Source organism: Anomaloglossus baeobatrachus, chromosome 1 (assembly GCF_048569485.1).
Source record: "Anomaloglossus baeobatrachus isolate aAnoBae1 chromosome 1, aAnoBae1.hap1, whole genome shotgun sequence".
Lineage (NCBI taxonomy): Eukaryota > Metazoa > Chordata > Amphibia > Anura > Aromobatidae > Anomaloglossus > Anomaloglossus baeobatrachus.
The window spans coordinates 390,978,671-391,004,880 of record NC_134353.1 but is presented as its reverse complement, the minus strand read 5'-3'; the positions used below and the strand labels follow the sequence as shown (position 1 = coordinate 391,004,880).

At 41.2% G+C, this 26,210-nt stretch overlaps 2 protein-coding genes across 2 annotated transcripts in view; one reads left to right on the top strand and one right to left on the bottom strand.

Annotated features, from left to right (window-relative positions):
* The window catches only part of LOC142315607 (uncharacterized), a 214,621-nt gene that overhangs the window by 12,700 nt on the left and 175,711 nt on the right, over nt 1-26,210 (top strand). The window lies entirely within an intron of this gene.
* The window catches only part of LOC142315591 (MAP kinase-interacting serine/threonine-protein kinase 2), a 93,576-nt gene continuing 73,536 nt past the window's right edge, over nt 6,171-26,210 (bottom strand). Inside the window, exons 10-14 of the mRNA XM_075352559.1 lie at nt 25,447-25,542; nt 21,940-22,134; nt 20,558-20,722; nt 11,358-11,401; nt 6,171-11,163 (exon numbers count right to left, since the gene is read on the bottom strand). Coding sequence (XP_075208674.1) covers nt 10,893-11,163; nt 11,358-11,401; nt 20,558-20,722; nt 21,940-22,134; nt 25,447-25,542 — 771 coding nt within the window. The 3' untranslated portion in view covers nt 6,171-10,892. The remainder of the gene's footprint in view (nt 11,164-11,357; nt 11,402-20,557; nt 20,723-21,939; nt 22,135-25,446; nt 25,543-26,210) is intronic.

Sequence of the window (26,210 nt, the reverse complement as noted above, 5' to 3'; positions counted from 1 at the left end):
GATGCAATGTCTACAGCAAGCTTTAATCATCAAAGCAATGCTGAAAGATTTTATCTTAGACGTCTGCAGAGTTCAACTGTACAGGAAACTGGGATACCAATCATACAAAAAATCCAGGTTTAGTTTAGGTAGAGATAACATTTTTTTAAATGGATTCTGAAACCTTTTTTTTTTATATAGAAGTTAGAAAACAATATTTAGGTTTCCATGCAGGCATAAAATGATTACGCCTTTTAAAACCAGGTATTATAGTGGCATCATATTACTACGGTTCGTGTTATGGTGGCAAAGTGCAACAAAGGCACTTAAAGGGAATCTGTCAGCAGGTTTTTGCTAGCAAATTTGCTAGCATCATGATGTAGTGACAGAGACCCGAATTCCAGAGTATCACTTAGCTAATTGGGTGCAGCAATTCTGATAGTCTGTTTTCTCTGCTGCAGTTATAGCAGAGCTCAGAATGTAAGCCTTGCATAACCCACACCCTCATCAAGGATTAGCGGCTTTCTGTGTACAATGTATACTGACAGAGAGCTACTAATCAATGCTGGGGGTGTGGTCGGACTAGGAAGCAAAAAAGGGATCCAGTCCTGTGCTGCTCTCCTGATAATACAGTGAATTACATCCCCCCTGAACAAAATTTTATTCAAATACCCTACAGGGCCATAGAACGCAATTACCAAAATGAAGTTTAATTGAACTAAGATTGAAATATTGGCCAAATCAGTTGAATACGTGAAAATAACCCCCCCCCCCCAATAAAAAAAAAAAAAAAAGAAAAACCCAAAAGGATGTGATATCTTATTGGAGAATATCACAATTCTCAATGTATGGGTAAAATCTGTCTGAGAATACAGATTATTCCAAAAGGCCAACACTTGAGATCACTGCATGTGTAACATTTGAACAGCGTTTTGAAAATAAACTGTTACATGATGTCTTAGGCCGCACTCGCCTCAGCAGTATTTTGCCGCAAAACCGAATCAGTCATAAATGCATTTCAGTTCCATTCATTTACAATGGAATCATGGCAAGAGGCAGTTGAGTGCGGCTTGCACAACCGCATATCACCGCATCTTGCCACGATTCCATTGTAAATGAATGGAACTAAAACGGATTTATGACGGATCCGGTTTTGCTGCAAAATACCGCTAATGTGAGACCGGCATTAGTATATTTATGTTAGGACAGCCTAATTTGACCTTAATGCACCACTCCAGCGTTTTGATTTTTTCTGTGCTGGAGTGGTGCTTTTAATCTAAAGTCTGTGCCCCTACTGTTATACTCACCTTCAGGAGTCTTCACCTATTTTTGATCCAGTCCCGAGGCGCCATCTTGTGACTGAAACGTCTGACTGGCCGGTAGTCAGAAGTTAGGTCACAAACACTCAATGCAAGTCTATGGGAGCCAGAACAAAGCACTCAGACTTGCATTGAGTTTGTGACCTGGAGAAGACCGTCAGGAGCTGCAGCTATAGAAGTTGAAGATGCGAGTGTATGACAGGGAGCAGGGGACAAAAAATATACAGAGGTAGTAAAGGGGTTATATCTATGTCAAGAATCATGTCCCTGGCTTTGATATATAGGAGAAATGATTGGATGATTGCAGCTTCAAGTCCTTTAAAGGGGTGGTTCACCCATATTTTTTATTGTCTAGATCGATATTATATTGAGAAACAATGTTTCTCTCAAATACCTTGTGTTGGCAATAGTGCCTGTGAGAGGCTCTATTGCAGACTGCTGTTTCCCGTCCAGTGACGTACCCGTCCAATGCTGCCACGTCACATCCGTGCAGCCGGCTACAGTCTTCCAGACTCTGAGCTGTGAGCGGTGTTTCACTGCTGTCACAGCACAATTGCTCCCCCCTCCTCCTCCCTCCTAGCACGGCGCGTCTCCTGCTCCCCCCCTCCCTCCTCGCAGAACGCTGCAAGCAAGAGACGTGCTGTGAGGGAGGAGGAGCAGGGAGCAGATGGGCTCAGAATGTAGCCGGCTACACGGATGTGACGTGGCAGCATTGGACGGGTACGTCACTGGACGGGGAGCAGCGGTCTGCAATAGCGCCTCTCACAGGCACTATTGACAACACAAGGTATTTGAGAGAAACATTGTTTCTCAATATAATATTGATCTAGACAAAAAATATGGGTGAACCACCCCTTTAAGAGGACTAAAAAATACAAATAAGTGAAAGAAAAAAAAAGTAAAGTTCAAATCGCCCCCCTTTTTCCCCATAAAAAAAAAAAAAAAAAAACTACACATTTGGTATCACTGCGTTCATTGATGTCCGATCAAATTATAAAATAAATTAGATTGGTAAACATCAAAACAGGTGGGGATAATAAAAAAACCCAAAAAACCCAATCATGTTTTTTGGGCTGCCGCAACATTGCAATTAAAAAGGTGATAAAACATTACATCTATCCCAAAATGGTATGTGTAAAAAATGTCAACTTAGCGCGCAAAAACTAAGCTATCACTTAGCCTCAGATGCCAAAAATAAAAACAATACTGTTCTCGGAAAAATGCAAAATTATTATTTTTTTTTTTTTTAACAAACTTATGATTTTTTTTTCACCACTTAAATGAAAACTATAGATGTTCGGTATCTACGTACTCGTACTGACCTGGAGAATCATAATGTCTGGTAAGTTTTATCTATAGTTATGAGCCACCATTGAAATTGCTCCAGAAAATGAAGTATGTCTCCCATAAAAGTATTGCAATTACACATTTAGTTATAGCTTATCTCAATGTGTATTGGCACAACACAAATAAAAAAAAAAAAAAAAAAAAGGCAAATTGGACAATTTCACAGAACGCCAAACATGGGCCAGACAAAATTGTTGGCAACCTCAACTTAATATTTCGTTGCACACATTCTAATAACTACAATCAATTGCTTCCTATAACCATCAACAACCTCAACAAGCTTCTTTCACGTCTCAACTGATATTTTAGACCGCTTTTCTTTTGCAAACTGCTCCAGGCCTCTCATATGTGGAAGGTGCCTTCTCCCAACAGAAAATTTAAGATTTCTCCACAGCTGTTCAATGAGATTTAGATCCAGACTCATTGCTGACCACTTCCAAACTGTCCAACACTTTGTTTGCATCCATTTCTGGGTGCTTCTTGAAGTATGTTTGGTGTTCTAGTCCTGTTGGAAAACCCATAACCTAGAACGCAAACCAAACTTTGACGCTTAGCACTACATTGCCACACAAAATCCTTTGGTGATCTTCAGATTTCGTGGTGCCTTACACAAAGACAAGGCACCCAGTGCCAGATGCAGCAAAGCAACCCCAAAACATCTTTGACCTTCCAGCATATTTGACTGTAGGTCTGTATTTTTTTCATTGTAGGCCTGATTCCATTTTTGGCAAACCATAAAATGTTGTGGTTTACCAAAATCTGCATTTTGTTCTCATCTGTCCACAAGACGCTTTCCCAGATAGATTTTACCTTAGGCCGGTGTCTCACTTGAGAATGCCTCGCGTGTATCTCGCAGTACATCACCTGGCACGGACTTCACTCTTCTTATAGGAGCGTCTCAGCTGCATAGACATGCATGCAACAGACCCGCTCCTATAAGGAGAGTGTGAGTCTTTGCCTGGTGATACACACGAATCAATCGCAAGTGTGACATTCTAGCTTTTTATATCTGTGTCATCAGTGGGGTGCTCCTGCATCTCCAGCCATGGCATTTCATTTCATTCAAATGTCCACGGATAGCTCGCGCTGACACTGATGAACCCTGAGCCTTCAGGACAGCTTGAACTTCTTTGGAACTTGATTAGGATTGCTTATTCACCATCTGGACTATCCTGCGTTGAAACTTTTCATCACTTTCTCTGCTGTTCACATCCAGGGAGATTAGCTACAGTTTCATGGGTTGTAAACTTCTTGATTATGTTTCTCATCGTGGACACATCAAGATCTGTGGAGAAGGACTTGTAATTTTGAGATTGTTGTATTTTTCAAAAATGTTGGTTCTCAAGTCCTCAGACAGTGCTCTGCTTTCTGTTCTCCATGATTCGTGTGGTACACAGAGAATGCAAAAATTAAGTCAATTTCTCCCCTTTGTATCTGGTTTCAAGTGTGATTTTCATATTGCCCACACCTGTTACTTGCCACATACGAGTTTGAACCAGCATCACATGCTTGAAAAAGTTGTTTACCCACAATTTTGGAAAGGTGCCAACAATTTTGAGGTTTTGTTTGAAATTATGTCCAATTTGCTTTTCTTCCCTCTTTTCTGTGTTGTTGCAATGCACACAAAGGAAATAAACAGGTGTATAACAAAACGTGTAATTGCAATAATTTTATAAGAGAAATACTTCATTCTCTGGAACAATTTCAATGGCAAAAACTGTCGGCTATGACCATAGTAAACATGGTAAATATAACCCCCACACCCCCAAAAAAAATATTTTGTGGAATTGCTTTTTTTTGCAATTTAAGTGCACTTGGATGTTTCCCCCCTTTTCCAGTACACTATATGGTAAAATGTATTTTTATTCAAAAGTACAAGTCATCTCACAAAAAACAAGCCCTCCTACAGCTGTAGGAAGGGGAGCAAAAAAAAACAAACAAGAAAAAAAAAATAAAAAAAGGCAAGGTCATGAATAGGTTTAAGCCCAACTCCAGCGGTGCTTTAATGTACAAACATTTGTTTGTATTGTTTCATTCCAGGAATCAGTTTCCATCAAAAGTTATCTGAGGGCTTTCTTTTGTGTGACAAGGTTTAGTTTATATTGGCACCATTTTGTGGTACATATGACTTTGATCCTTTTGATAAATTGTGGGTGGTGGAATGAACAAACTCCCTGAAGTTGTGGATTTTTTTTTTAACCACTTCAGCATGCAGCATAATTGACGTTACTTTTATTCTGCAGGTTGATATGACGACAAGAGTACCAGATTTATATAGTATTTTGGTTTTTCTACTTTTATACCACTTCCTTCCCCTTCCTCACAAAAAAACAGACACTTAAAAGCAACATTGTTTTTGGTCGTTTTAGTCTAAACCCATTCATTTTTGGGTAAAAGACATTTTGATCAGTTTTTATAGAATTATTTTGTCATTTTTTGTGATAACCTACGCAGGCTAACAAATAATGCAGTTTTATAATAATATGGGTGTTACAATTATGGTGAGGCAATTTATATATTTTTATTTATGTTTTACTATAATTAAACCAATCACTTAAGGATTTTTTCCCTTTTGGTTGTGATTAGAGATGGGCAAATAGCAACTTTTCATGTCTGAATAACGAGTACTATTCCAGTATTCGTCATCACAAGAAAAATCCTTAGGTTCCCCATTGACTTACATTAGGTTCATTCATGACAAATACCAGAATACTACTTTGGGATTCATTGTTATTAACCCGAACAGTTACTATACGCCCATCACTAGCTGTCATATTTAAGAGCAAAGACATTTTAAATTTTTCTGCTTACAGTGCTGTGAAAGGGCCTGTTTCTGTGCAACAAGCTGTACTTTTAATTGGTACCATTTAGGATACATCTAGGCAGGGTTCCTCAACCTGTAACTTGGGAGCCACATGTGGCTGCCGGGACCATAAATTGTGCCTCATGTCTGTCTCAGCTTGTTGCATTAGCACCTGGGTTAGCAAACAGCTGTGAAGGGCAGCTCTCTAGATGGTGACTTATGTGTAGCCTCACAGGAAGATCTTGATGTGAATATACCAGCCGATAAATTTGGTAAGGCTGCTTTCACACCTCCGGTTTTAGCAGAGCCGGCCAATCCGGCTCTAAAACCTATGCGACAGATGCGGCGACAATACCGCATCCTTTGCATAAGTTTTTTACATGCGGCCCGTCCGTTTTTTGCCGCTTGCGGCAGGCTACTGAGCATGCGCAGTGGAGAAAAAACAAACAAACCGCATGCCGCGGCCGGATGCGTTTTTTGCCGCAGGACGCGCAAATCACACCGCATCGGCCGGATGTGGCACGATGAGGTTTTTTTTGCCGGACCAAAAAAAGTGCCAGGCAATGTTCCATCCGGCCGCCGCATCGGCTAAATCTGCCGCATGCGGCAAAAAACAGACGGAACGCAAGCCCATGCGGCACCAATGTAAGTATGCAAAAAACCGCAACCGGCGGAAAAAAACGGTTGCGTTTTTTCTGCAAAGCGCCGGATTGTGCCGCACAGGAAAAACCGGATGTGTGAAAGCAGCCTAAGCTGGATATAGGGAGTTATTGCCAGATAGACGAGGGCTTGTAGTTGGCTGCCATAGCGTGGTGTGAGTGCTTGATGCAAAAATAACAAATAAGGGTAAGCCGAAAACCCCTAAATGTAAGAATACTACATGTGCTTTCTGTGGGGAAGTTTTGGCTGTTATATCAGTTATTATTGTGGCTCTGAGTGTCAGAACTGTGTGGGAGGCAGGAACTGGATGTCTCAATTTGGGCAGGCTTCCGAAGTGGCTCACGACCCTCTTTCAGAGTTGAATGTGACTCTAGAAGGAAGAAAGGTGGAGACCACTCATCTGACATTCATTATTTGTGTAGTAGGATGAACAACAGCATTACTGGCAATTTGTTTTATTATTTCATTGTGCAGGATAAATAGTGATCTATGTTTTATACCAATGTTTGTTACAGATTGAGCCAAATTGACATTTTGGGGGTCAATTGTGTTTTCCCCAGAATAAAACATTTTTTTATTGGAAATTCGGGTCGAAATCCAGCATCGGGCGGCGATGGCAGCAGAGAGAGGAGTGAGATCAAACTGTGACACTGCACATTCATTAGCATGATAGCATGCCCACAGGGGAGTGCCAACATGGTAATGGGGCTGACTAGCAAGGGAAGCAACGCCCAGGGGACTAGTCCCCACGCTCATTAGCATATGATAAAAGATCTTCAGAAATACTTTTTTTAATGATCCCTATATCTATGCTTGTGTATACAGGGATGGTTAGGCGGGAATTCGCAATATGCACCCAGAACTGCTTGTGGTTCTGGGTGCATATAGGACCTGACAGGTTCCATTTAAGCTTTTAACCGCCCTTTATAAACACTACTTTTTTCTCAAAAAGTCTCCAAAAGGGAACTTGAACAAGCTATCATTTGAGCTCATACATAATACATAGTACTAATGTAGTGCAGGGCATTACCAAATCCTACCAGAAAATCTATTGAATTCCATGTCTGGCAAGATCTAAGGCCACGTGCACACGTTGAGGATTTGGTGAGTTTTTACTTCAGTATTTATAAGGCTACGTGCACACATTGAGCATTTGGTCAGTATTTTACCTCAGTATGTGTATCCAAAACAATGAGTGGAACAGTCAGAGGAAAAGTATCATAGGAGTATGTGCACCTCTTCTGTATTCTTTACCCACCTCTGGTTTTGGCTTACAAAGACTGAGTTAAAAAAGGTAAAGTGTGCAGGTGGTCTAATAGACATTGACACGTGGCAGGCAAAGGAGTAACCTCGGCACCCCAAAATTACTAGGAAGCGCTCTCACTGTCAAAAGTGGCAGTGGCACATGAGGGATAGGAGAGAACACTGATCTTCGCAGTTTACATCAGGAGGCCAGCTGTGTACTTGAGTCAGATTCTGGGACACATGCACTAATCATTCGATCACCAGGAGCTATATAACGGTCATGGAATATTTATTGATTCATGCAATTTAGCGATAAGCGATTGAGCGGTAATTGTAGGATTAGGCAATTAATCAGTTTTGGTTTTCATAAGACCCCATATTTTGTTGTTTATAACTCTCTTAAAATTACTGGGGCAGGGCTTGCAGGGGACAACCCCCCAAAACCAGCCATTTCATATGTTTTGTGGATTTGTTATTACACTGTGATGTTCCATATGTTAGGCTACATATAGACTTGTGTTTCCACATCCCGTTTCAGGACCAGAAAAATAAAAAGTCTAAAATAGAAGTTTTGCATAGATTATGCAAACTGAATCCAAGAAACTCCGCCGATGATTGAGGTCCATTGGGTTATATATTTTTAAGTGCAAAAGAAGAAGCGCATCATGCAGAGCTTTCTTCCATTCTAAAACTCGATATATAACTCCAACCAGGCTCCATAATAACCAAAAGGAATTCCTCTGCTTTAAGGAATAAATGGAAAAAAACAGATCAGTTGCAAGTTACGAATAGAAAAAAGGATGGTCTACATGCAAATGTGAACGTAGTGTTCCCATCTGAAAGTCTTTACCTATCCATAGGGTAGGTGATAACTTGCCTATTAGTGGTGATCTGACCAATGTGATCTCCACCGATTCCAAGAGAAAAGAAGCTGATCTACCCCTCCATACACCATTTACATTTCACTAGCCATAGAACAACTGATTGTCGGGGTGCTGGACCCCCACTAATCTTATATTGGCGGCCTATTCTAAGGATATGACAATATAAGGAGCGCACATTGATTGATTTTTAGTAGGGGTTGCTACAAGCAAAATTACTCATGATTTGTTATGTAAAAAAAAAAAATATATATATATTTCTACCTTTAATGTTTTAAACATTTTCTTAATTTTAGTTGAAAGCACCATTCCAACATTTTATTTTTATTTCAGGGCTGGAGAGGTGCTTTAAAATTTAAGTCCCCTGTCTGTTCTACCACTAAATTCATCTTTTTCAAGCATCGCTCCGGTTGGCCTCCAGGGATTTGTGACCCGTCGACAACTACAATGTCTCATGAATGGCATCATTCAACGCAAGTCTATGAAAGCCTCGTTCTGGCTCTTAGAGTTGTATTGAGCGCTAGTGAACCAACTACTGACTTTCGGCAAGTTAGAAGTTATAGGCACAAGATGGCGCCTCGGGACGGAAGCAGTGCCAAAAAAGGATGAAAACGCTGTAGGGCAAGTATAAGACAGGGCAGGGGACTTAAATATCTTGCTCATGAATACACTGCAATACTACTGTATAAGGGTATATGCACACGTTAAATATTTGGTGTAGAAATTTGTGCACCATTTCTGCATCTCTTGGCAGGAAAAACACACTGGCAAAAAGGCATTTTTGGGGTAGATTTTCCCATTAGTTTGGGTGAAATCTCCAAGTCAACAATATCAAACGTGTGCATGAGACGTTAGTCTAATTGACTTTGCTGGCATCAGGAAACCCTTCAGGTTTGTGACAAATCTGTACTGAAAAAAAAGGTATAAAAACATGACAAATGCAATGTGTGCACACAGCCTTTCAGCATATTATTCCCATCAGCAAAAATATGAAGACTGGCAGGTCCTAGAAGCTGTACGAAGATATCGGACATAGGGCCTATTGTTAGGCACCCATAGACCACAGCAACCCTTTGGCACACTATCATTCCATCATGTGGGGCCAAAAGGCAGCATCCGCTGTCTAACCACTGACAACAACGACCAACTGGTTAGAAGACCAGGATTGGAGTACTCTGATAATGACTTTTGCAGCAGGGCATCAGTTGGATGCTATGGTTGACAAACAGCTTCTAAGCACACGGCAGCTTCCCGTTTTGCATGGAGGGCACCTTGCAGAAACAATTCCATACATATGGAGGATGTGAAGATTAAAATATTACATTTCTTTGTAAGGTTACACTTTTTTCCTAATGTACTTAAACTTGTTTAGATATTGCTGTTCTACAACTGTTAGGGGAAACACTCTGGTGTTTGTCTGGTTACCTTGTGGAACACCTACGGTATGTTTCCAGATGTTGGTCAGAAGCAACCTCTTCTATCACCAATTCTTACTAGCTGGTCTACCATCCATGAATAAAAGGGTATGGGTGGTAAAACCAAGCTGAGCATATGACCACTGACTGGATACATTAGGTGGACAGTCCAAAAGAATGAGAACCCATAACAAAGTAACAGCAATATCTAGACCCAGATAAAATATATATTTAAAAATTATTTTTTGCATCATGAAGCCAAAAAGTAATTTATTCGACAATCCTTTTTAGGATTACGCGGGAGGAGAAAAAGCTCCAATAATAAAATCTGGTAGAAAAATTCGACAGACAGGCACAGACACATGCATGGCCACATACATACAAACAGGCGCATACACGCACACATACACACAACAGGCGCATACACACAGGCACACACATTTTCAGTTTTGCCATTCTAGCCAGTTATGATTGGCCACACAGCATAAGATCCATTCCATTCAAAAACTACGCTGAACAGAATATTTAGCATCAACTGAAAACATTGTCCTCGATCGGTTATCCTACAAAATAATTTGTAAATTAGAATTCATTATAGTCTGATAAATTCAGACAGCAGCCCTGTGTGAAATCCAAGTTTGTCATTGTGCTGGCTAACTTATAAATTTAGCATTTTTAAAACGCCAATATATACACAATTTTGTATATAACATTCTTCCCTAGCCGTACTCAAGAAGTGTATGCCAAGCATAAAACAAGTAATTGCCTAAATGCTGTGTATCCAATGCCTCCTCACTATATTTTAGTGCAATAGGAATAAAGCAAAAGGATTACATTTTTCAGTGAGTGCTTCATTTTACTTTTACTGGAGAACCTACACTTTTCTACAGCTGTAAAAAACTAAACAGAGCAGGTACTCACGTTCCAAGAGCCTATATTGGTAGAGCCACTGAGCTCAGTGATCGGCTGCAGCGGTGATTTAAGCTGTAGTAGTGACGTCACCACTGCTCAGTGGTTGAGTATCTGCTCTGTTATTTTACAACTATAAAAGCATTTGAGAACCACACTTCTTAAAGTGGAAAACCTCTTTAACGTCTTGTATTTTAGAGTTAAACTCTAGACGACTTCCTTAGGAAAATGGGTGTGGTGCACCAATATTCTATCCTTATCCCCTTACTGAACAGCCAGAAGCTGGAATAAAAGAATGACAAATAAATCCAATAAGCATTTTCTCCGGAGTTACTTAGACTTTGTTAGACATGCACTCATTCACAATAAGAAGGGATGCTACATTAGGAGGGGAGACGCCCCCTTTACTCCTCTGCCCTCTCCTCTTTGCCAGCTTTGATTCAGAAGGAGGAGAAAGTTGCATGGAGCACGAGGTAGCTTTAACCATATTGGTGCATGAGGAAGAAGAGTCTGCTGCTTGCTCTTCCTCTTCTCTCTCCATCAGCTGGCGGTTCATTGCTATAGCTTCAGCAGCAAATGACGTAAGATCTTTGGCACTACTGTTCCTAAAAAACAAACATATGTGACAACAGTTCAATATAAATGTATTATTGCATTTCATTGACTTCATTAATTAGCTGTCACCATGTCTGAATTTTTTTTTTTTTATCTGCTCTACTGTAATATGGTATTCCATGTGGTTTCGGAGGTACAATGTTTACCATTCATCATCAAGTTCCAACAGAAAAGTACAACTCACCTCTGAAGGATGATCGGAGTCGGGAGTGTCTTCTCTGGGGCACACTGCAAAATCAAATAATAAAATGTTAACTTGATTTAAAGGGGTACTTTTTGACTTAGCAAAATTTGAGAGAAGTGTTTCCTACTAAATCCACCGCAGAGTAAGTGATCCTCACCAGGCTCTAACATGACGACATGCCATCAGAGGCTTCAGTGCACTGGTGACAGATTGCCATAATTTCCTGTTCCAGCAGGGATAACAGGTGAGAAAAAACAATGGGAAAAAGGAAGCTCCTTTTAAATATGGCCATTAGAGAGAAAGTGGCATTAGAAAATTATCTATTGTTTAAATCAGGTTCCTATACTGTGTTTGTTTTTTTAAATGTTTAATAAAACTTCCACAGTGGAATATCTTGTCAATATAAATATATATATAAATTATATACACACACATATACATATACACACACACACACACACACACGTATCTTTAGCTATAAAACAGAAGGGGTCTATTTGTGTGAGATATATATATTATAATATACACACAAATAGACCTGTTTTATAGCTAAAGAGATTATATATATATATATATATATATATATATATATATATATATATATATATATATATATATATATATATATATATATATATATTTTATACATATATTCAGATGTGGTCTACTTGTCTAAAGTGCGAGGTTGTCAAGATATTCCACTGCAGACGTTTTATTAAACATTCAACATTATATGTATATATTACACACACACACACACACACACACACACACACACACACACACACACACACACACACACACACACACGTATAATAAAGGGAAAGTCATTTAAAAAAAAAACTAAAAAAAAAACAAGACAAAACACCATTAGCCTACAGATAAGGAGTTAATCTGCAGGTTAGTAGTATTCTAAATTTGCATGGACACTGCAAGGAGAGCCCCGCTACCAGGAGGAAATGAACAGTTTTCCTCCCAGCAACCTACAGCTTTCAGGCATAGGGGTGGTGCCAGCACAGTTTCAGTCATTTAGAGCATAGGAAATTGCGGCTGTAACTCCGGCACTGACTAACACCCTGTACTGTATCAGCCATATTTATATATCTGGTAGCATTTAGTGTTACACATTAATTTCAGCAGTTTATATGTGGTCACAAATTATAAATGTCCCATTATGTCTCTTCTTGACAATCGCACATTTAAGCAAGTGTTCTAGTACCTGTGCATTATATCTGCAGAAACCATACAAGTTAGTCCAGAAATATTTGGACAGTAACAAGTTTTGTTAATTTAGGTTTTTACCAACACAAATTTAAGATCAAAATCAATATGGGCTTGATGTGCAGACTGTCAGATTTAATTTGAGGGTATTAAAATCCTATTTTAACAAAGGTTTAGGAATTACAGCTCTTTAGTGTGTAACTGCTTCATTTTCAGGAGACCAAAAGTAATTGGACAATTATCAAAAGCTCTTTAAATGAGCTACTCCCTCGTTGATACATCAATTCAGTAGCTAAAAAGGTCTGGAACAGATTCCAGGTGTGTAATCTGCATTTTGAAACTGTTGCTGTGAACCCACAACACTGGGTCTAAAGAGCCCTCAAAAGGAAGAAAAACAAACCATTAGGCTGAAAAAAAAAATCCATTTGAGCGCAGAAATTAGGAGCCTCCAAATCATTAGTTTGGTACAATATGCAAAAAAATAACCAAAAACCCAGATGAGCACTGGCGAGTTTCAGAACAAAGCCTGGACGCCCACAGAAAACAGCGCTGTTTGATGGGGTTTTTCTTCACCTTTCCATGACAAAAAAAAAAACCCTTCACAACATCCACATAAGTGAACACTCTTCAGGAAGTGTTTTAGTATCTAAGCTTACCACAAAGAGAAGACTTCATGAGAGCAAATACAGGGGGAGCAAACAATTAATCAGCCTTAAAGATAGAAAGGTCAGATTAGACTTTTGCCAAAAAGCATCTAAAAAAAGCCAGCCCAGCTCTATAAAAGCATTGTATAGACAGCTGAAACTAAGGGGTGTGCTTCACACATAGCGAGATCGCTATCGAGATCGCTGCTGAGTCACGGTTTTTGTGACGCACCAGTGACCTCATTAGCGATCTCACCGTGTGTGACACTGAGCAGCGATCTGGCCCTTGCTGTGAAATCGCTGCTCGTTACACACAGTGCTGGTTCATTTTTTGGACGTTGCTCTCCCGCTGTGAAGCACACATCGTTGTGTTTGACAGCAAGAGAGCAACGATCTGAATGTGCAGGGAGCACGGAGACTGCTTCTGGCAGCCTGCGGTAAGCTGTAACTAAGGTAAATATCGGGTAACCAAGGGAAGCCCTTTCCTTGGTTACCCGATATTTACATTAGTTACTAGCTGCTCTCAGGCTGCCAGTGCTGGCTCCCTGCACATGTAGCTAGAGTACAGATCGGGTAAATAAGCACAGCGGTTTGCTTATTAACCCGATGTGTACTGTGGCTAGGAGTGCAAGGAGCCAGCGCTAAGCGGTGTGCGCTGGTAACAAAGGTAAATATCGGGTAACCAAGCCCTTGGTTACCCGATATTTACCTTAGTTACCAAGTGCAGCGTCGCTTCCACGTGTCGCTGCTGGCTGGTCACTGGTGAGATCTGCCTGATTGACAGCTCACCAGCGACCATGTAGCGACGCACCAGCGATCTGACCTGGTGCATCGCTAAAGTGTGACGGTACCCTAAGATCACCCCGTAACAGAGTGACTGGAAGAAGAAAGTATGGAGAAGGCTTGGTATGGCTTATGATATAAAGCACATCACATCCTCTGTAAGGCATGATGGAGACAATGTCATGGCCGGACATGCATGGCTTCTAATGCCCCTGGGTCACTAGTATTTATTGATGATGTGACAGAAGCAGCAGGATGAATTCTGAAGTGTACACGGCTATATTTTCTGCTAAGATGCAACCATATGCAGCAAGATTGATGGAAGGCACTTCAGTACAGATAGACAATGACCCAAAAAACATACTATGAAAGCAACGCAGGAGTTTAAGGCAAAGAAGTATAATATTCTGCAATGGCTGAGTCAATCATCAGATCTCAAACCCAGTGTGCACTCCACATGGTTAATACAAAACTTAAGGCAGAAAGACACAAACCAGCAACAACTGAAGTCAGCTGCAGTAAAGGCAGACAAAGCATTGTAAAGGAGAAAACCCAGTGTATGGTGACGTCCATGGCTTCCAGACTTCAAGCAGTCATTGCCTGTAAAGGATTCTTTTTAAAGTATTAAAAATAAACATATTATAAAGTAAATTTGTCCAATTATTTTTGAGCTGCTGAAATGTCGAGTCTGAAGAAAAATTGTTTTAATTCCTAAACGTTTCCCAAGATATTCTTGTTAAGCTCCTTTAGTCTACACTTCAATTGCATCTCAGTTGTTTCACATTAAATAAAAAATAGTGGCGTGCAGAGGCCAAAAAAAGATTCAGTCACTGTCCAAATATTTCTGGACCTATATCAGGATGAGTTAGCGGGAAGTTTTTTGTTTGATATTGAGCAAAGCAGGCCTGGTCCACAACAATCATCGCTAACATAGAAGAATTTCAGCTGTGACCTGGCACCACTGTATACAAAAGGCAACGTGTCGTCTGAGATCTCTGAAAATCTGAGGCTAGGACTTAGAGAGAAAACCCAACACTCAGGTTTAGGTTACAATCATCCGGAATACAGCAGACCGCTACAGATTTGGCTTTCTGTCCTGCTGTATTGGGCAGTCTGCTGCATGTCCCACTGTGCAAATATGCATGACCCCCTCTGACATCTCCTATATTTAGTGTAACAATACACAACAAGAGAACGTCATTGACCTGCTGACCTTACACTGCGCAGTGCCAATGACGTCTGACTCCAGCCCCGTGTGCAGCATCTACACTCCAAGAGGGAAGAGCTGCAGTGTATTTGTGCCATCTCTAAAGAACTGCGGAGATCACTTATTAGCAGCGACTCTGTTGATGTGACATCGGCGCTGCAGAACAAGTAGCGCAGGACCCAGTGTAAGTAAAGAACAATAGGTGTTTAAAAAAAACCCCAAAAACAAAAAACTGCATGGGGACAGCAGTTTTCTGAACCCAGAAAACCCCTCTATGGGTCACAATCACCAAAACCTCTTCAACTATTTCAAGCTAATATCACCTACTCCTATAACCCATATTGTACTACAAATGATATAAAAAACAATCTTTTGGGGTGGATGCATTCTTGAATCTCCTTTCATATGCAATTTCAACCTAAATTAAAGTAAACATACATTTTTCTGACATACAATTTCTGCCATTTATCCTCACTCTTTAGTCTCCAGTCACTATATTCACGGATCTTTCCATGGGCCAATAGTTTTTCTCATACACTTCTTTAAAATCAACAATTCACTTACCATTCGTCCAACTTCCTGATATTTTTTTTAAATTAACAGCTTATTATTTTCAACCAGGCGGGTGTAGGAGAAGAATACGCAATTATTGCAACACTAACTACACAACTCCCTTTCCTCTAACGCGAGATCTTAAAGGGAACCTGTCAGCAGAAATTTTGCCCTAAACCTAAAAGTTTCCCTTTCTGTAGCTCCTGGGCTGCATTCTAGCAAGGTTCCTATTGTTATTGTGCCCCCTTTTAGATCAAAATAAAGAGTTTATAAAGTGGTACCTTTCAGTTTGAAAATCTTGTTAATTCTACCACGGGGGCGGGCTGTCTGTTGTCCGTTACTGTCCCTCCTGCCGCTTTAGGCCGTCCCCCAACACTCATTTACATACCTCAGGACGCCGCCCAGTGCATCCGAGGTATCGCACATGTGCCGTACCACTGTAGCGGGACTGTGCACAGTGGGACCACTGGTGACGTTGTGCAGGCACGAGATGGGCGGCACTGTGATTTTTATCAGCAAGCTCCCGCCCATAATCTCGTGCCCGCGCTTTCCCCTCTGCCTCCACCGTTCTGCGCATGCCCTGGCCAGATGACCCGTCACCTCTTTCCCATCTAGCCCTGGAGCAGGAAATAGATGGGAGGAGCGGAGTAGGACACCACCGATCATCTGGCCAGGGCATGCGCAGAACAGTGGAGGCAGAGGGGAAAGCGTGGGCACGAGATTATGGGCGGGAGCTTGCTGATGAAAATCACAGCGCCGCCCATAATCTCATGCCTGTGCAACGTCACTAGCGGTCCCACTGTGCACAGTCCCGCTACAGTGGCACGGCACATGCGCGAGACCTAGGACGCCTTGGGCGGCGTCCTGAGGTATGTAAATGAGTGTTGGGGGATGGCCTAAAGAGGCAGGAGGTACAGTAACTGACAACAGACAGCCCGCCCCCGTGGTAGAATTAACAAGATTTTCAAACTGAAAAGGTACCACTTTATAAACTATTTATTTTGATCTAAAAGGGGGCACAATAACTATAGGAACTTTGCTAGAATGCAGCCCACGAGCTGCAGAAGGGGAATCTTTTAGGTTTAGGGCAAAATTTCTGCTGACAGGTTCACTTTAAAGGGGCTGTCCACTGAGACTTTTTTAATTTCTTTATTTAAATGTATGTATTTGGGGCTAACATTCATTTTTGCTATTGGGTTCCATTAAAAGGTTTGCATGGTTGTCTTTAAAGGCTCTGCTAAGTCAGCTTTGATGTGGTTGGTGGTCATAAATCAGCTGAAAGGAGCTCAGAGAAAGACTGAGTTACAAACCCACTGTCCGACCATCATAGCGGGTTATAGCACTCAAGAGTGGAGTAAACAAAAGCCACTATTTGAATAAAAAATACTATTTTATTTAAATCATGTTAAAAAATAGAAACAATAAAACACAAGCATTGGTCAAATAAGGAGGAAGTTTAAAAAAAAGTGGGGAGGGGAAACCTCTATACAAAAAAATGGCAATAATAGGGCAAGAAGAGAAAGCAACTTGTCGAAACGCGAGTTCGGGCTGCTTGGTTGATGCCCCCTTGGTGTGGCCCGCAAACAGACACTGCCCCCGTGGGGCGACTGTGGCGCATCCAGAGCACCTTAGTCAGCCGCAGCAGGACCCGTGCCGCTGCCAGATCCAACCGACCATTGCTGGGTAAGCACTTATACGAACAGCCCTCGTCTATAGGACTGACCTGAACTCTGCCATAATCCGTAGAGGTTCCCTATTCAAGGACAGGAAACCAACTGATGCAGGGACAGGTGCCCTTTTTATCTTGTAGGTTTCCTGTCCTTGAAGGGCGGATCCTGTTGTGGTGCTGTCATTTGTGGTGGAAAAAAAAAAAAAAAAAAAAAAAAAAAGAAGACCTAAGTCACTTACAACCAACAATGTTGTGTGTACTGAGGAAATCATCCAGCCCTTTTTTAAAAGCTGATATAGTATCTGCCATTACTATCTCTTGCGGTAGGGCATTCCACAGTCTGACTGCTCTAACTGTAAAGAACCCTTTCCTATTTAGCTGCTGGAATTGCTTTTCTTCCACTCGCAGTGAGTGCCCCCTGGTCCTTAGTATTGTCTTTGGAAGAAATAAGTCATGTGCCAGTCCTTTATATTGACCACACATGTATTTATACATATAAATGAAATCTTCTCTGAGACGTCTTTTTTCTAAGCTAAACATATCTAACTTTTTCAACTGTCATCATATCGGAGGCCTTCCATTCCTTGTAGTAGTCTAGTTGCCCGCCTTTGAACTGATTCTAACTTCTGAATGTCCTTTTTAAAATGTGGAGCCCAAAACTGGATCCCATTTTCCAGGTGTGGCCTTACAAGTGATTTATAGAGGGGTAACAATATGTTGGGCTCACGGGATCTTATCTCTTTTTATACACCCCAAAATCTTGTTTTCTTATGCAGCTACTGCTTGACATTGAGTGCTGCTGCTCAGCTTATTTGTAATGAGCATACCCAAGTCCTTCTCCTGTTCTGTAGTCCCAAGTTTACTTCCATTTAATGTATACGCAGTTATAGGATTGCTCCGTCCTATGTGCATTACTTTACATTTATCAACATTAAATCTCATTTGCCAAGTATCTGCCCCTTTGACATCTTATCCAGATCTTTTTGTAATATTGTACTATGAAGGTCAGTTTTTAATATCCTACATAGTTTGGTGTCATCAGCAAAGACTGACACTTTTCTATCAATCCCATCCATAAGGTCATTTAAAGAGATTAAAAAGAATCGGTCCTAGCACAGATCCCTGCGGCACCCCACTGCTGACTATAGCTCATTTAGCGCATGTACCATTTATGACTACTCTTTGTTTCCTATCTTTTAGCCAATTCCTTACCCAGTTGCATATAGTTTCCTCTAGTCCTTGCTTCTGGAGCTTTAGTATAAGGCTATTATGTGGTACAGTATCAAATGCCTTTGCAAAGTCCAAATAAATCACATCAGCTGCCTTACCAATATCCAGGTTTGCACTTACCCCCTCATAGAACCCCAACAGGTTGGTTAGAACCCCAACTGGTTGGTTGTAAAAAAAAAAAAAAAAAAACCAGAAAATCTCACTGTATGATTGTTAAATAATTAATTTGTAGACACCCATCTGACCAGTCTGCACCGTGCCGACTGTTTAAGTATTAAAGTAATTTTTACGTTCTACCCAGCGGCCTGGGCTCTTCTACACAGCATGATAGAATGCTGTATATAAGAGCCCACTGTTGGTGGCCGCAGCTTATAGTCAACAAATATGGGGACATGTTCCCTTTAAGAAGCCCTCCTACTCTGCATTCATTATATGTATTAATTATACCAGTTACCTGTTTGTGTATGGACATGTGTCTTTTATATACTTAACGAGTACAATGACACACCATCCTCTCCAAGAACACATCCCAACCATGAAGCATGGGGGTGGAAACATACTTTGGGGGTGCTTTTCTGCAAAGTGGACAGGACTACTGCATCATATTGAGAGTTTGGATGTGGTCATGTACTGTGAGATTTTGGTCAACAACCTCCTTCCCTCAGTAAGAGCATTGAAGATGGGTCATAGCAGGGTCTTCAGAATGACAATGACCAGACAGAGGACTCAATGACCAGAAACACAGGCAGGGCAACTCAGGAGTGGCTCTGTAAGAAGCATTTCAAAGATCCTGGAGCGGCCTAGCCAGTCATCAGACCTGAACGCAAACAAAAATCTTTGAAGGGAGCTGAAACTCCATTTTGCCCTGCGAGAGCCCCGAAACCTGAACAATCTGGAGAAGATCTGTATGGAGTAGTCGGCCAAAATCCCTGCTGCAGTGTGTACAAACCTGGCCAAGAACTACAGGAAATGTCTGACCTCTAATTACATATGGAGGTTTCTGTACCAAACACCAATTTCTGTTTTTCTATTGTATCAAAAACTTATTTCATGCAATAAAATGCAAATTATTTTGAAGTCACACACATGGGATTTTCTCTTTATTCTGTCACACAATAAAAATTTAGAGACCTCTCCATTCTTTGTAAATGGGAAAACTTACAAAGTCAGCAGTGTATCAAATACTTATTTCCCCCCTGTATATGAGATGGAATAGTTATGTAGGGGGGTCTACGTTGCCTTCACTGACCACTTCATTGCCAAACAATTTTTCACCCTAGTGCTTGAGTCATGTTATCTTCTTGCCGTATTATTGCATAGGGTTTTCCCCTCCCCACTTCTGACACTTGCTCATTATCGGACCAATACTTGTGTTTATTTGTCTGCACTATTTTGAAACAGGATTTAAATCAAACAATACTTTTGGCTCAACTAGTGGCCTTTGTTTACTCCACTCTTTCTGGTGCTATATTTATAGGAATATTTCACAATTGATTAGCCAGAAACCGAACAATTCTTGGTAAACGTTTCCTACATGGTTTATTTATTTTGTGCTACATGAATTTTTGGCTATTACTGTCATAGCGGGCTGACAGAGTCTCACTTAATTCAGTCTCCGACCAGCAAGAGACAATACAAAGGATATAAAAGGCAAAGAGTGCAACATTTTTAATGAAACCCAAAATACAAAATTCATTTTAAGCCTCAAATTAATACAAAAAAACAAATGCGGTGCCTTTTACGGTATGTGCCCACGATCCGGTCATGCTGCGTCCTGGAGGCAGCCTGTCCTCTCCAGTGGGGTAGGAGTGCTATCCACTTTAGACAGCAGTATTAAAGTAAAAGACATCTATATTTATATTCCCACATCTAGTATCTCGTAACGTGCACTTACCCCTTGCACCCATGGATGCTGTAAAACCTGTGCTGCGCTTAGTCTCTTTTTGGCATCTCGTAGCAGCAACTTTGAGATCAGATCTTTGGCTCCACATGATATGTGAGCCCAGTCTTTATCCGGAAACTCGTATTTTCCTTCTTGAATACTTACAAATAGCATATTCTGTTGATAGCAGAAAAATACCAATATTAAAAATTGTGAAAGTATAATGGAAAAATAAATGGGTTGGCTGCTTTATGCTTATTCTAACAATTGTGTTTGGGACAGGACTTCATGGCATCTACTAATGGATCTTAGGGCAGCTTTCCTACACTGCTCTCCTGCCAAAAAAATGGATCCAGACGGAGGAAAATGTGACCAGACCAGTTCAGCCATCTTCTCCCAGTGATAAACTTTCCCACTAGAGTTTTTCAATTGGAGCAAGCTGATGAATTGGGTCTGGTCATACACATTTTGTGGGCTGGAGTGAAGCTTTTCTCATAGAATGTTGTGGACAAAGCAGCACAGGGGGATAATCTGCAATACTAAAAAAATATAAAATATATATATATATATATATATATATATATATATATATATATATATATATATATATATATATATATATATATATATATATATATATATATATATATATATATATAAAAAAAAAGCCAACTTATTTAAGGCAGCTAAGGCTACGTTCACACATCAGTTTTTTGCCCTTAGACGCAATCAGGTTTAAGCCTGATACAACAGATCCGTCGCAGATTGTGGCAAAGATGATGCAACGGATCCGGTAAAAAAACGGATCCATTGTAGCAGTTTGTACAGAGAATCCAGCTGTGGCCGTGGGTGACGTCACCGCTGACCGAGCAATTCACTTCAGATGCTCCGTGGAGCTCACAGCGAGCGGCGGTGCTTTACGGCTGCTCCTGACAGCTTCCGATGTAGCAGAGCTGAAAGAGTTGTGGGACTTTGAGTGGATTATGTCAGACCTGGAGGGGTGTTTGGGGATTAATAAAGTGGTGAAAAAGGGTAGTTAGATATTTTATAACCAGAAAGGAAATTACACATCTGAGCATGCTCCGTTAAAAAAAACGGATCAGCCGGTGTAATGCGTTTTTTGCCGCATTATGACGGATCCGGCGCCCATAGGCTTTCATTTTACGACATGCTGCATGGCGCCGGATGCGGCGCAGTGCGTTTTTTTTGCCAGTGACAAAAAATGTTCTTGTGCCGGACACAGAAATTTCGCCGGATGAAACGCGATGCCATGCGGCACAATCTGGCGCCAATACAAGTCTATGATGAAAAAAACGGATCCGGTAGCAACAGACGCCGCATTTTTTTCCACATGTGTGAAAGAGGCCTAAGAATTAAGTCCTAATTCAGAATACCTGACAAGCAGGGCAAGCCTCTCCTCTATCCCAGCCACAAGCACTTCCACAGTGTCCGACAAATGGAGGATAGCCACTCAGCATGATGTACAGGATCACCCCAAGGCTCCACAGATCGCAGCGCTTGTCATATATCGACGCTTCCTCATTAAAAGCCTCAACCACTTCAGGGGCCATATATTCTGCGGATCCGCACTGTGGACACACAAGGTGAAACATAAGCTAGATTTTGCACCACCACAAGAAGAAAGGCAGTTTTTTTTTTTTAAAATAATGTTTAGCCTATCTGAAAATAAAGGAAAATTACACACACAAAAAAAAAAAAAAAAAAGAAGAATTGCCCCAACAGAGAAATTGATTTCTTCATAGATTTGAGACTAACCAACCCAGCGAAACCCCCGGGGCCAGCTTCTCTCTGCCCAGCATCTCTCTGCCCTACCCTGTATATTGACAGGTCTACTGAGTAATTAATTTTTTACAATGCCATAACTTAGTATTTTGTAGCATAAACCCTTGCATTAATTACTGCACCACACCGGCGGGGCATTGAAGACACTAGGATATTCAAGGCATCTTGAGGGATCTTGCTCCATTACACTTGCAAACCCGCAAACAATTCATCGTTATTGCTATTGGTACGGGCCCCAACCCGTCACCATAACTCATCCCAAAGGTGTTCTATAGGGTGTAAATCAGGTGACTGGCTTGGTCATTGCAACAGGCAAACTTTTTTTTTGCTAACCAATGTTTGACTAAATTGGATGTGTGCATTAGGATCAGGTCTTGCTGGAATTTCCTGCCCCTGCCTACTTTGGTTTTACCATGTGTCAGCATTACTTTCTCCAGTATATCCTTGTACATGGTAGCATTCATATTTTCATCAATTTTACGCAGAGGGCCAATGGCAGATGAAGAAAAGCAGCCCTAAACCATGACATTGCCACCACAATGTTTCATTAGTGTTTGTACCTTACATCATTAAGTTTTCCAATTGGGCGGTATATATAGTGCTTGCCATCACTAGCAAACAGATTGCACTTGGATTCATCTGACCACAACACCTTAGACCAAGCTGTCTATTTCCATTGGCTGTGTTCTTAGGCAAACACAAATGTTCTTTACAGCGATGAAAGGCTTCTTGACTGGAAGTGCTGCATTCATGCCTATTGCTCTTAGCTGTCGCACCAGTTTGGCAACTCACGTTGACTCCATATTGTTTATTCATTTAGTGCAACATGCAAATCATTTGGCCCAGCAAATGCGAAAAACTAACACATAAAAAGGGATAAAACAATGTCAAACAATTTTCATTCTTACAGGTGACCACCATTTCCTTCTGCTTTACTAAAATCAGCAGGAAAATGGCATCACAACAACCAAACAGAAGTAGTCACACCTATAAAAAAAAATGCAAAATGTAGAGCCTCTGTGTATGTCACCAGCGATCTGTATTACCTGAACACTATACACTATATACAGAGCTACTGTGTGTAATGGTGGCAATATTAGGATTATTAGTATTATGGTTTCTATTCATAACCAATATAGCACTATGTGGTGATATAATGTGGTCTGGTCATGGTGTGGCGGTATTTGTCCCTTGTATGTGATATTATTCTGTCACTATGTGGTGGTAATGTGTGTTTTGGTCACAGTTTGACTCTCTTACATGTGGTATTATTAGACCACTATGCAGTGGTATGTGGTGATATAATGTGGTGATATAATGTGGTCTGGTCACAGTGTGGTGGTATTTGTCCCTTGCATGTGGCATTATTCGGTCACTATAGGGTGGTATTATTGGTCTTTGTATAGTGGATGGTGTTGCGTATGGAGGTCATTTGTTCACTCTGATATTAGTTCGGAGAAGATTATTTCCATTTGAGAGTAAATATGTGGAAGTTCAACCCCTCCCTGACCTGTGGCTCCGGCTAGGTTCACATTTCTGTTTTCCATCAGTCACATGCGTTGCTTGTGACTAATGCGTTGTACAACGGATGACAAGAATAAAAATTCATTGTCGGACTCAGTTGTAAAACGTGAGAGCGGGCAATCAGCCGATCGCTCACAGCAGGCGGCCGCCGGGCAATCAGCCGATCGCTCACAGCAGGCGGCCGCCGGGCAATCAGCCGATCGCTCACAGCAGGCGGCCGCCGGGCAATCAGCCGATCGCTCACAGCAGGCGGTCGCCGGGCAATCAGCCGATCGCTCACAGCAGGCGGTCGCCGGGCAATCAGCCGATCGCTCACAGCAGGCAGCCGCCGGGCAATCAGCCGATTGTTCAGCCACCAAGAGAGCATGCGCAGCGAAATCCTAAGGATTTCGCTGCTCAAAAAAGTTATACTCTGCGTTTCTTCCGCCTAACGGTCAGTCGTTCCACGACTGATCAGTCGGGTGGAGGATGCAACGCAAGAGCATCAGTCACAATCTGCCGCTCATATAAGTCTATGGGAAACAACGGAATCCGCCAAAATGATTGCGTTATCAGAGTGGCGGATTGTGACTGATGCAAAACAACGGAAATGTGAACCTAGCCTAAAACAGAGTTGCAATTACAGGGGTTGTCCAGTGAAAACGCGTAATCACCTCTCCACAGGATAAGTGATAGCTTATTGATTGGTGGGGGCCCAACTGCTGGGACCTGCACCGATAAACAGCATGGGGAGCTTTTATGCCCATTAGATTGGAGCGCTTAAGACTTGACCACTGATCCATTCACTTGGTGGCTGTGAGCGTTGCACTTGGCTTTTTCTGGCAGCCTCGGGATGAATGGAACTATGGTCACACATCCGACCTGTCACTGAATTTTAAAATGGAATTATAAAGTGCCCTGTTTCCTATGGTCATACCCCATCGATTAAAAAGTTATCACTGATCATGTGCATCCCATGAATTGGTGAGAACATGTTTTTACCCAAGAACCAGTTTAATGCAAATTTCCAAAATTGTACATCCCAGTTATTGTGTGTGCACAGTAGATGTGCAGGGGCTGCCTGTGCTTCACCATCGATACTTCACTATAAAGGGGATAACTGCTAACAGGTATTTGCATATAGTTGTAGTGTGAGCCCCTAGAGTCAATTCCCCCTGGGGACCCCAGACACCCCAGTCTGACCCTGTATACAGAATATAATATATACAGGTTAGAGTGGCATAGAATTGGTTTCAGATGCTGGCTGTAAATGTTGCAATAGCTGTATTTGTGATTATTCATACCTGATGTAAACTGTTTAAATTTGTCATCTTGACAGTGTATATACATCCAAGGATCTGTGAAGCTCTCCTTACTGTAGCCACTTACTGAAACAGCAATTGTGTGTTAACTGTTTTCTGAAAATGTTTTTTATTATTTGTGCAAAAAAGAGACTTTCTCCATGATTAAGTTTAGTGCCTGTAGAGTCCGAACACTAAAGTGTAAATCTTGAATATTGCTTATGCAAAGTCTATAGGTTTATACTTTTAACGATTGGTTTTCAGTAAAATATAAATAATGATAAAGTGTTTTACCGGAGTTAAAAGTTCAGGGGTAGATATTGGTGAGCAATCACTATTCAACTTGATCCCACTGCCAAGGTCAAAGTCACAAATCTTCACTGGGGACACCTGGAAAAGAAGATGCACCTACACTCAAACACATATTTGATATGAAAGAACAGATTTTATAAATGCTTTTCCTTAACAGGAGGAAATTAAGGGTTTGTACACAGTTTGGATATGCTGTGGATTTTCTGTCTGAGCTGCAAGAATTCTTAACTATATGATGTGAAGAAAATCTACAGTGTAAATTGACCAGTGACGTGAATTTCACATCTGCAGCCATGTCAATTTAAGCTCAGATTGCTGTGGACAGTAAGACCATGCTCCAGTTCACCAATCTTTCTACCGGGTCTCCTCAATATTAAGGTTGAGCAGAATAGATTCGAGCTGCACTGGTTAGTCCAATCTTCCATGGCAGTCATACCACGGCAGTCCTCACTTCTGCAGTCACTATCTAGGGTGCCTCGCATGAGGCCTATTTATTAGAGTAACCCCCAAAGCCCCAGGAGGTTTGCTGTAGAAGTCAAAACTGAACTTCTCCAGATGCTACCCAAGACTGGACTGGACAACACCAGGGTAATGTGAATGTTTCTGCTCAATTCTACTCAATACTGAAGTGTTAATAGTTCTTTGTGCATTTTCAAGTTTGTCCACAGATTAACAATATTTTGCATATATAAACTCCATAGCAGATACATTCTGTGGGGCTGAACCCTAAAGGTTATCTAACAGCC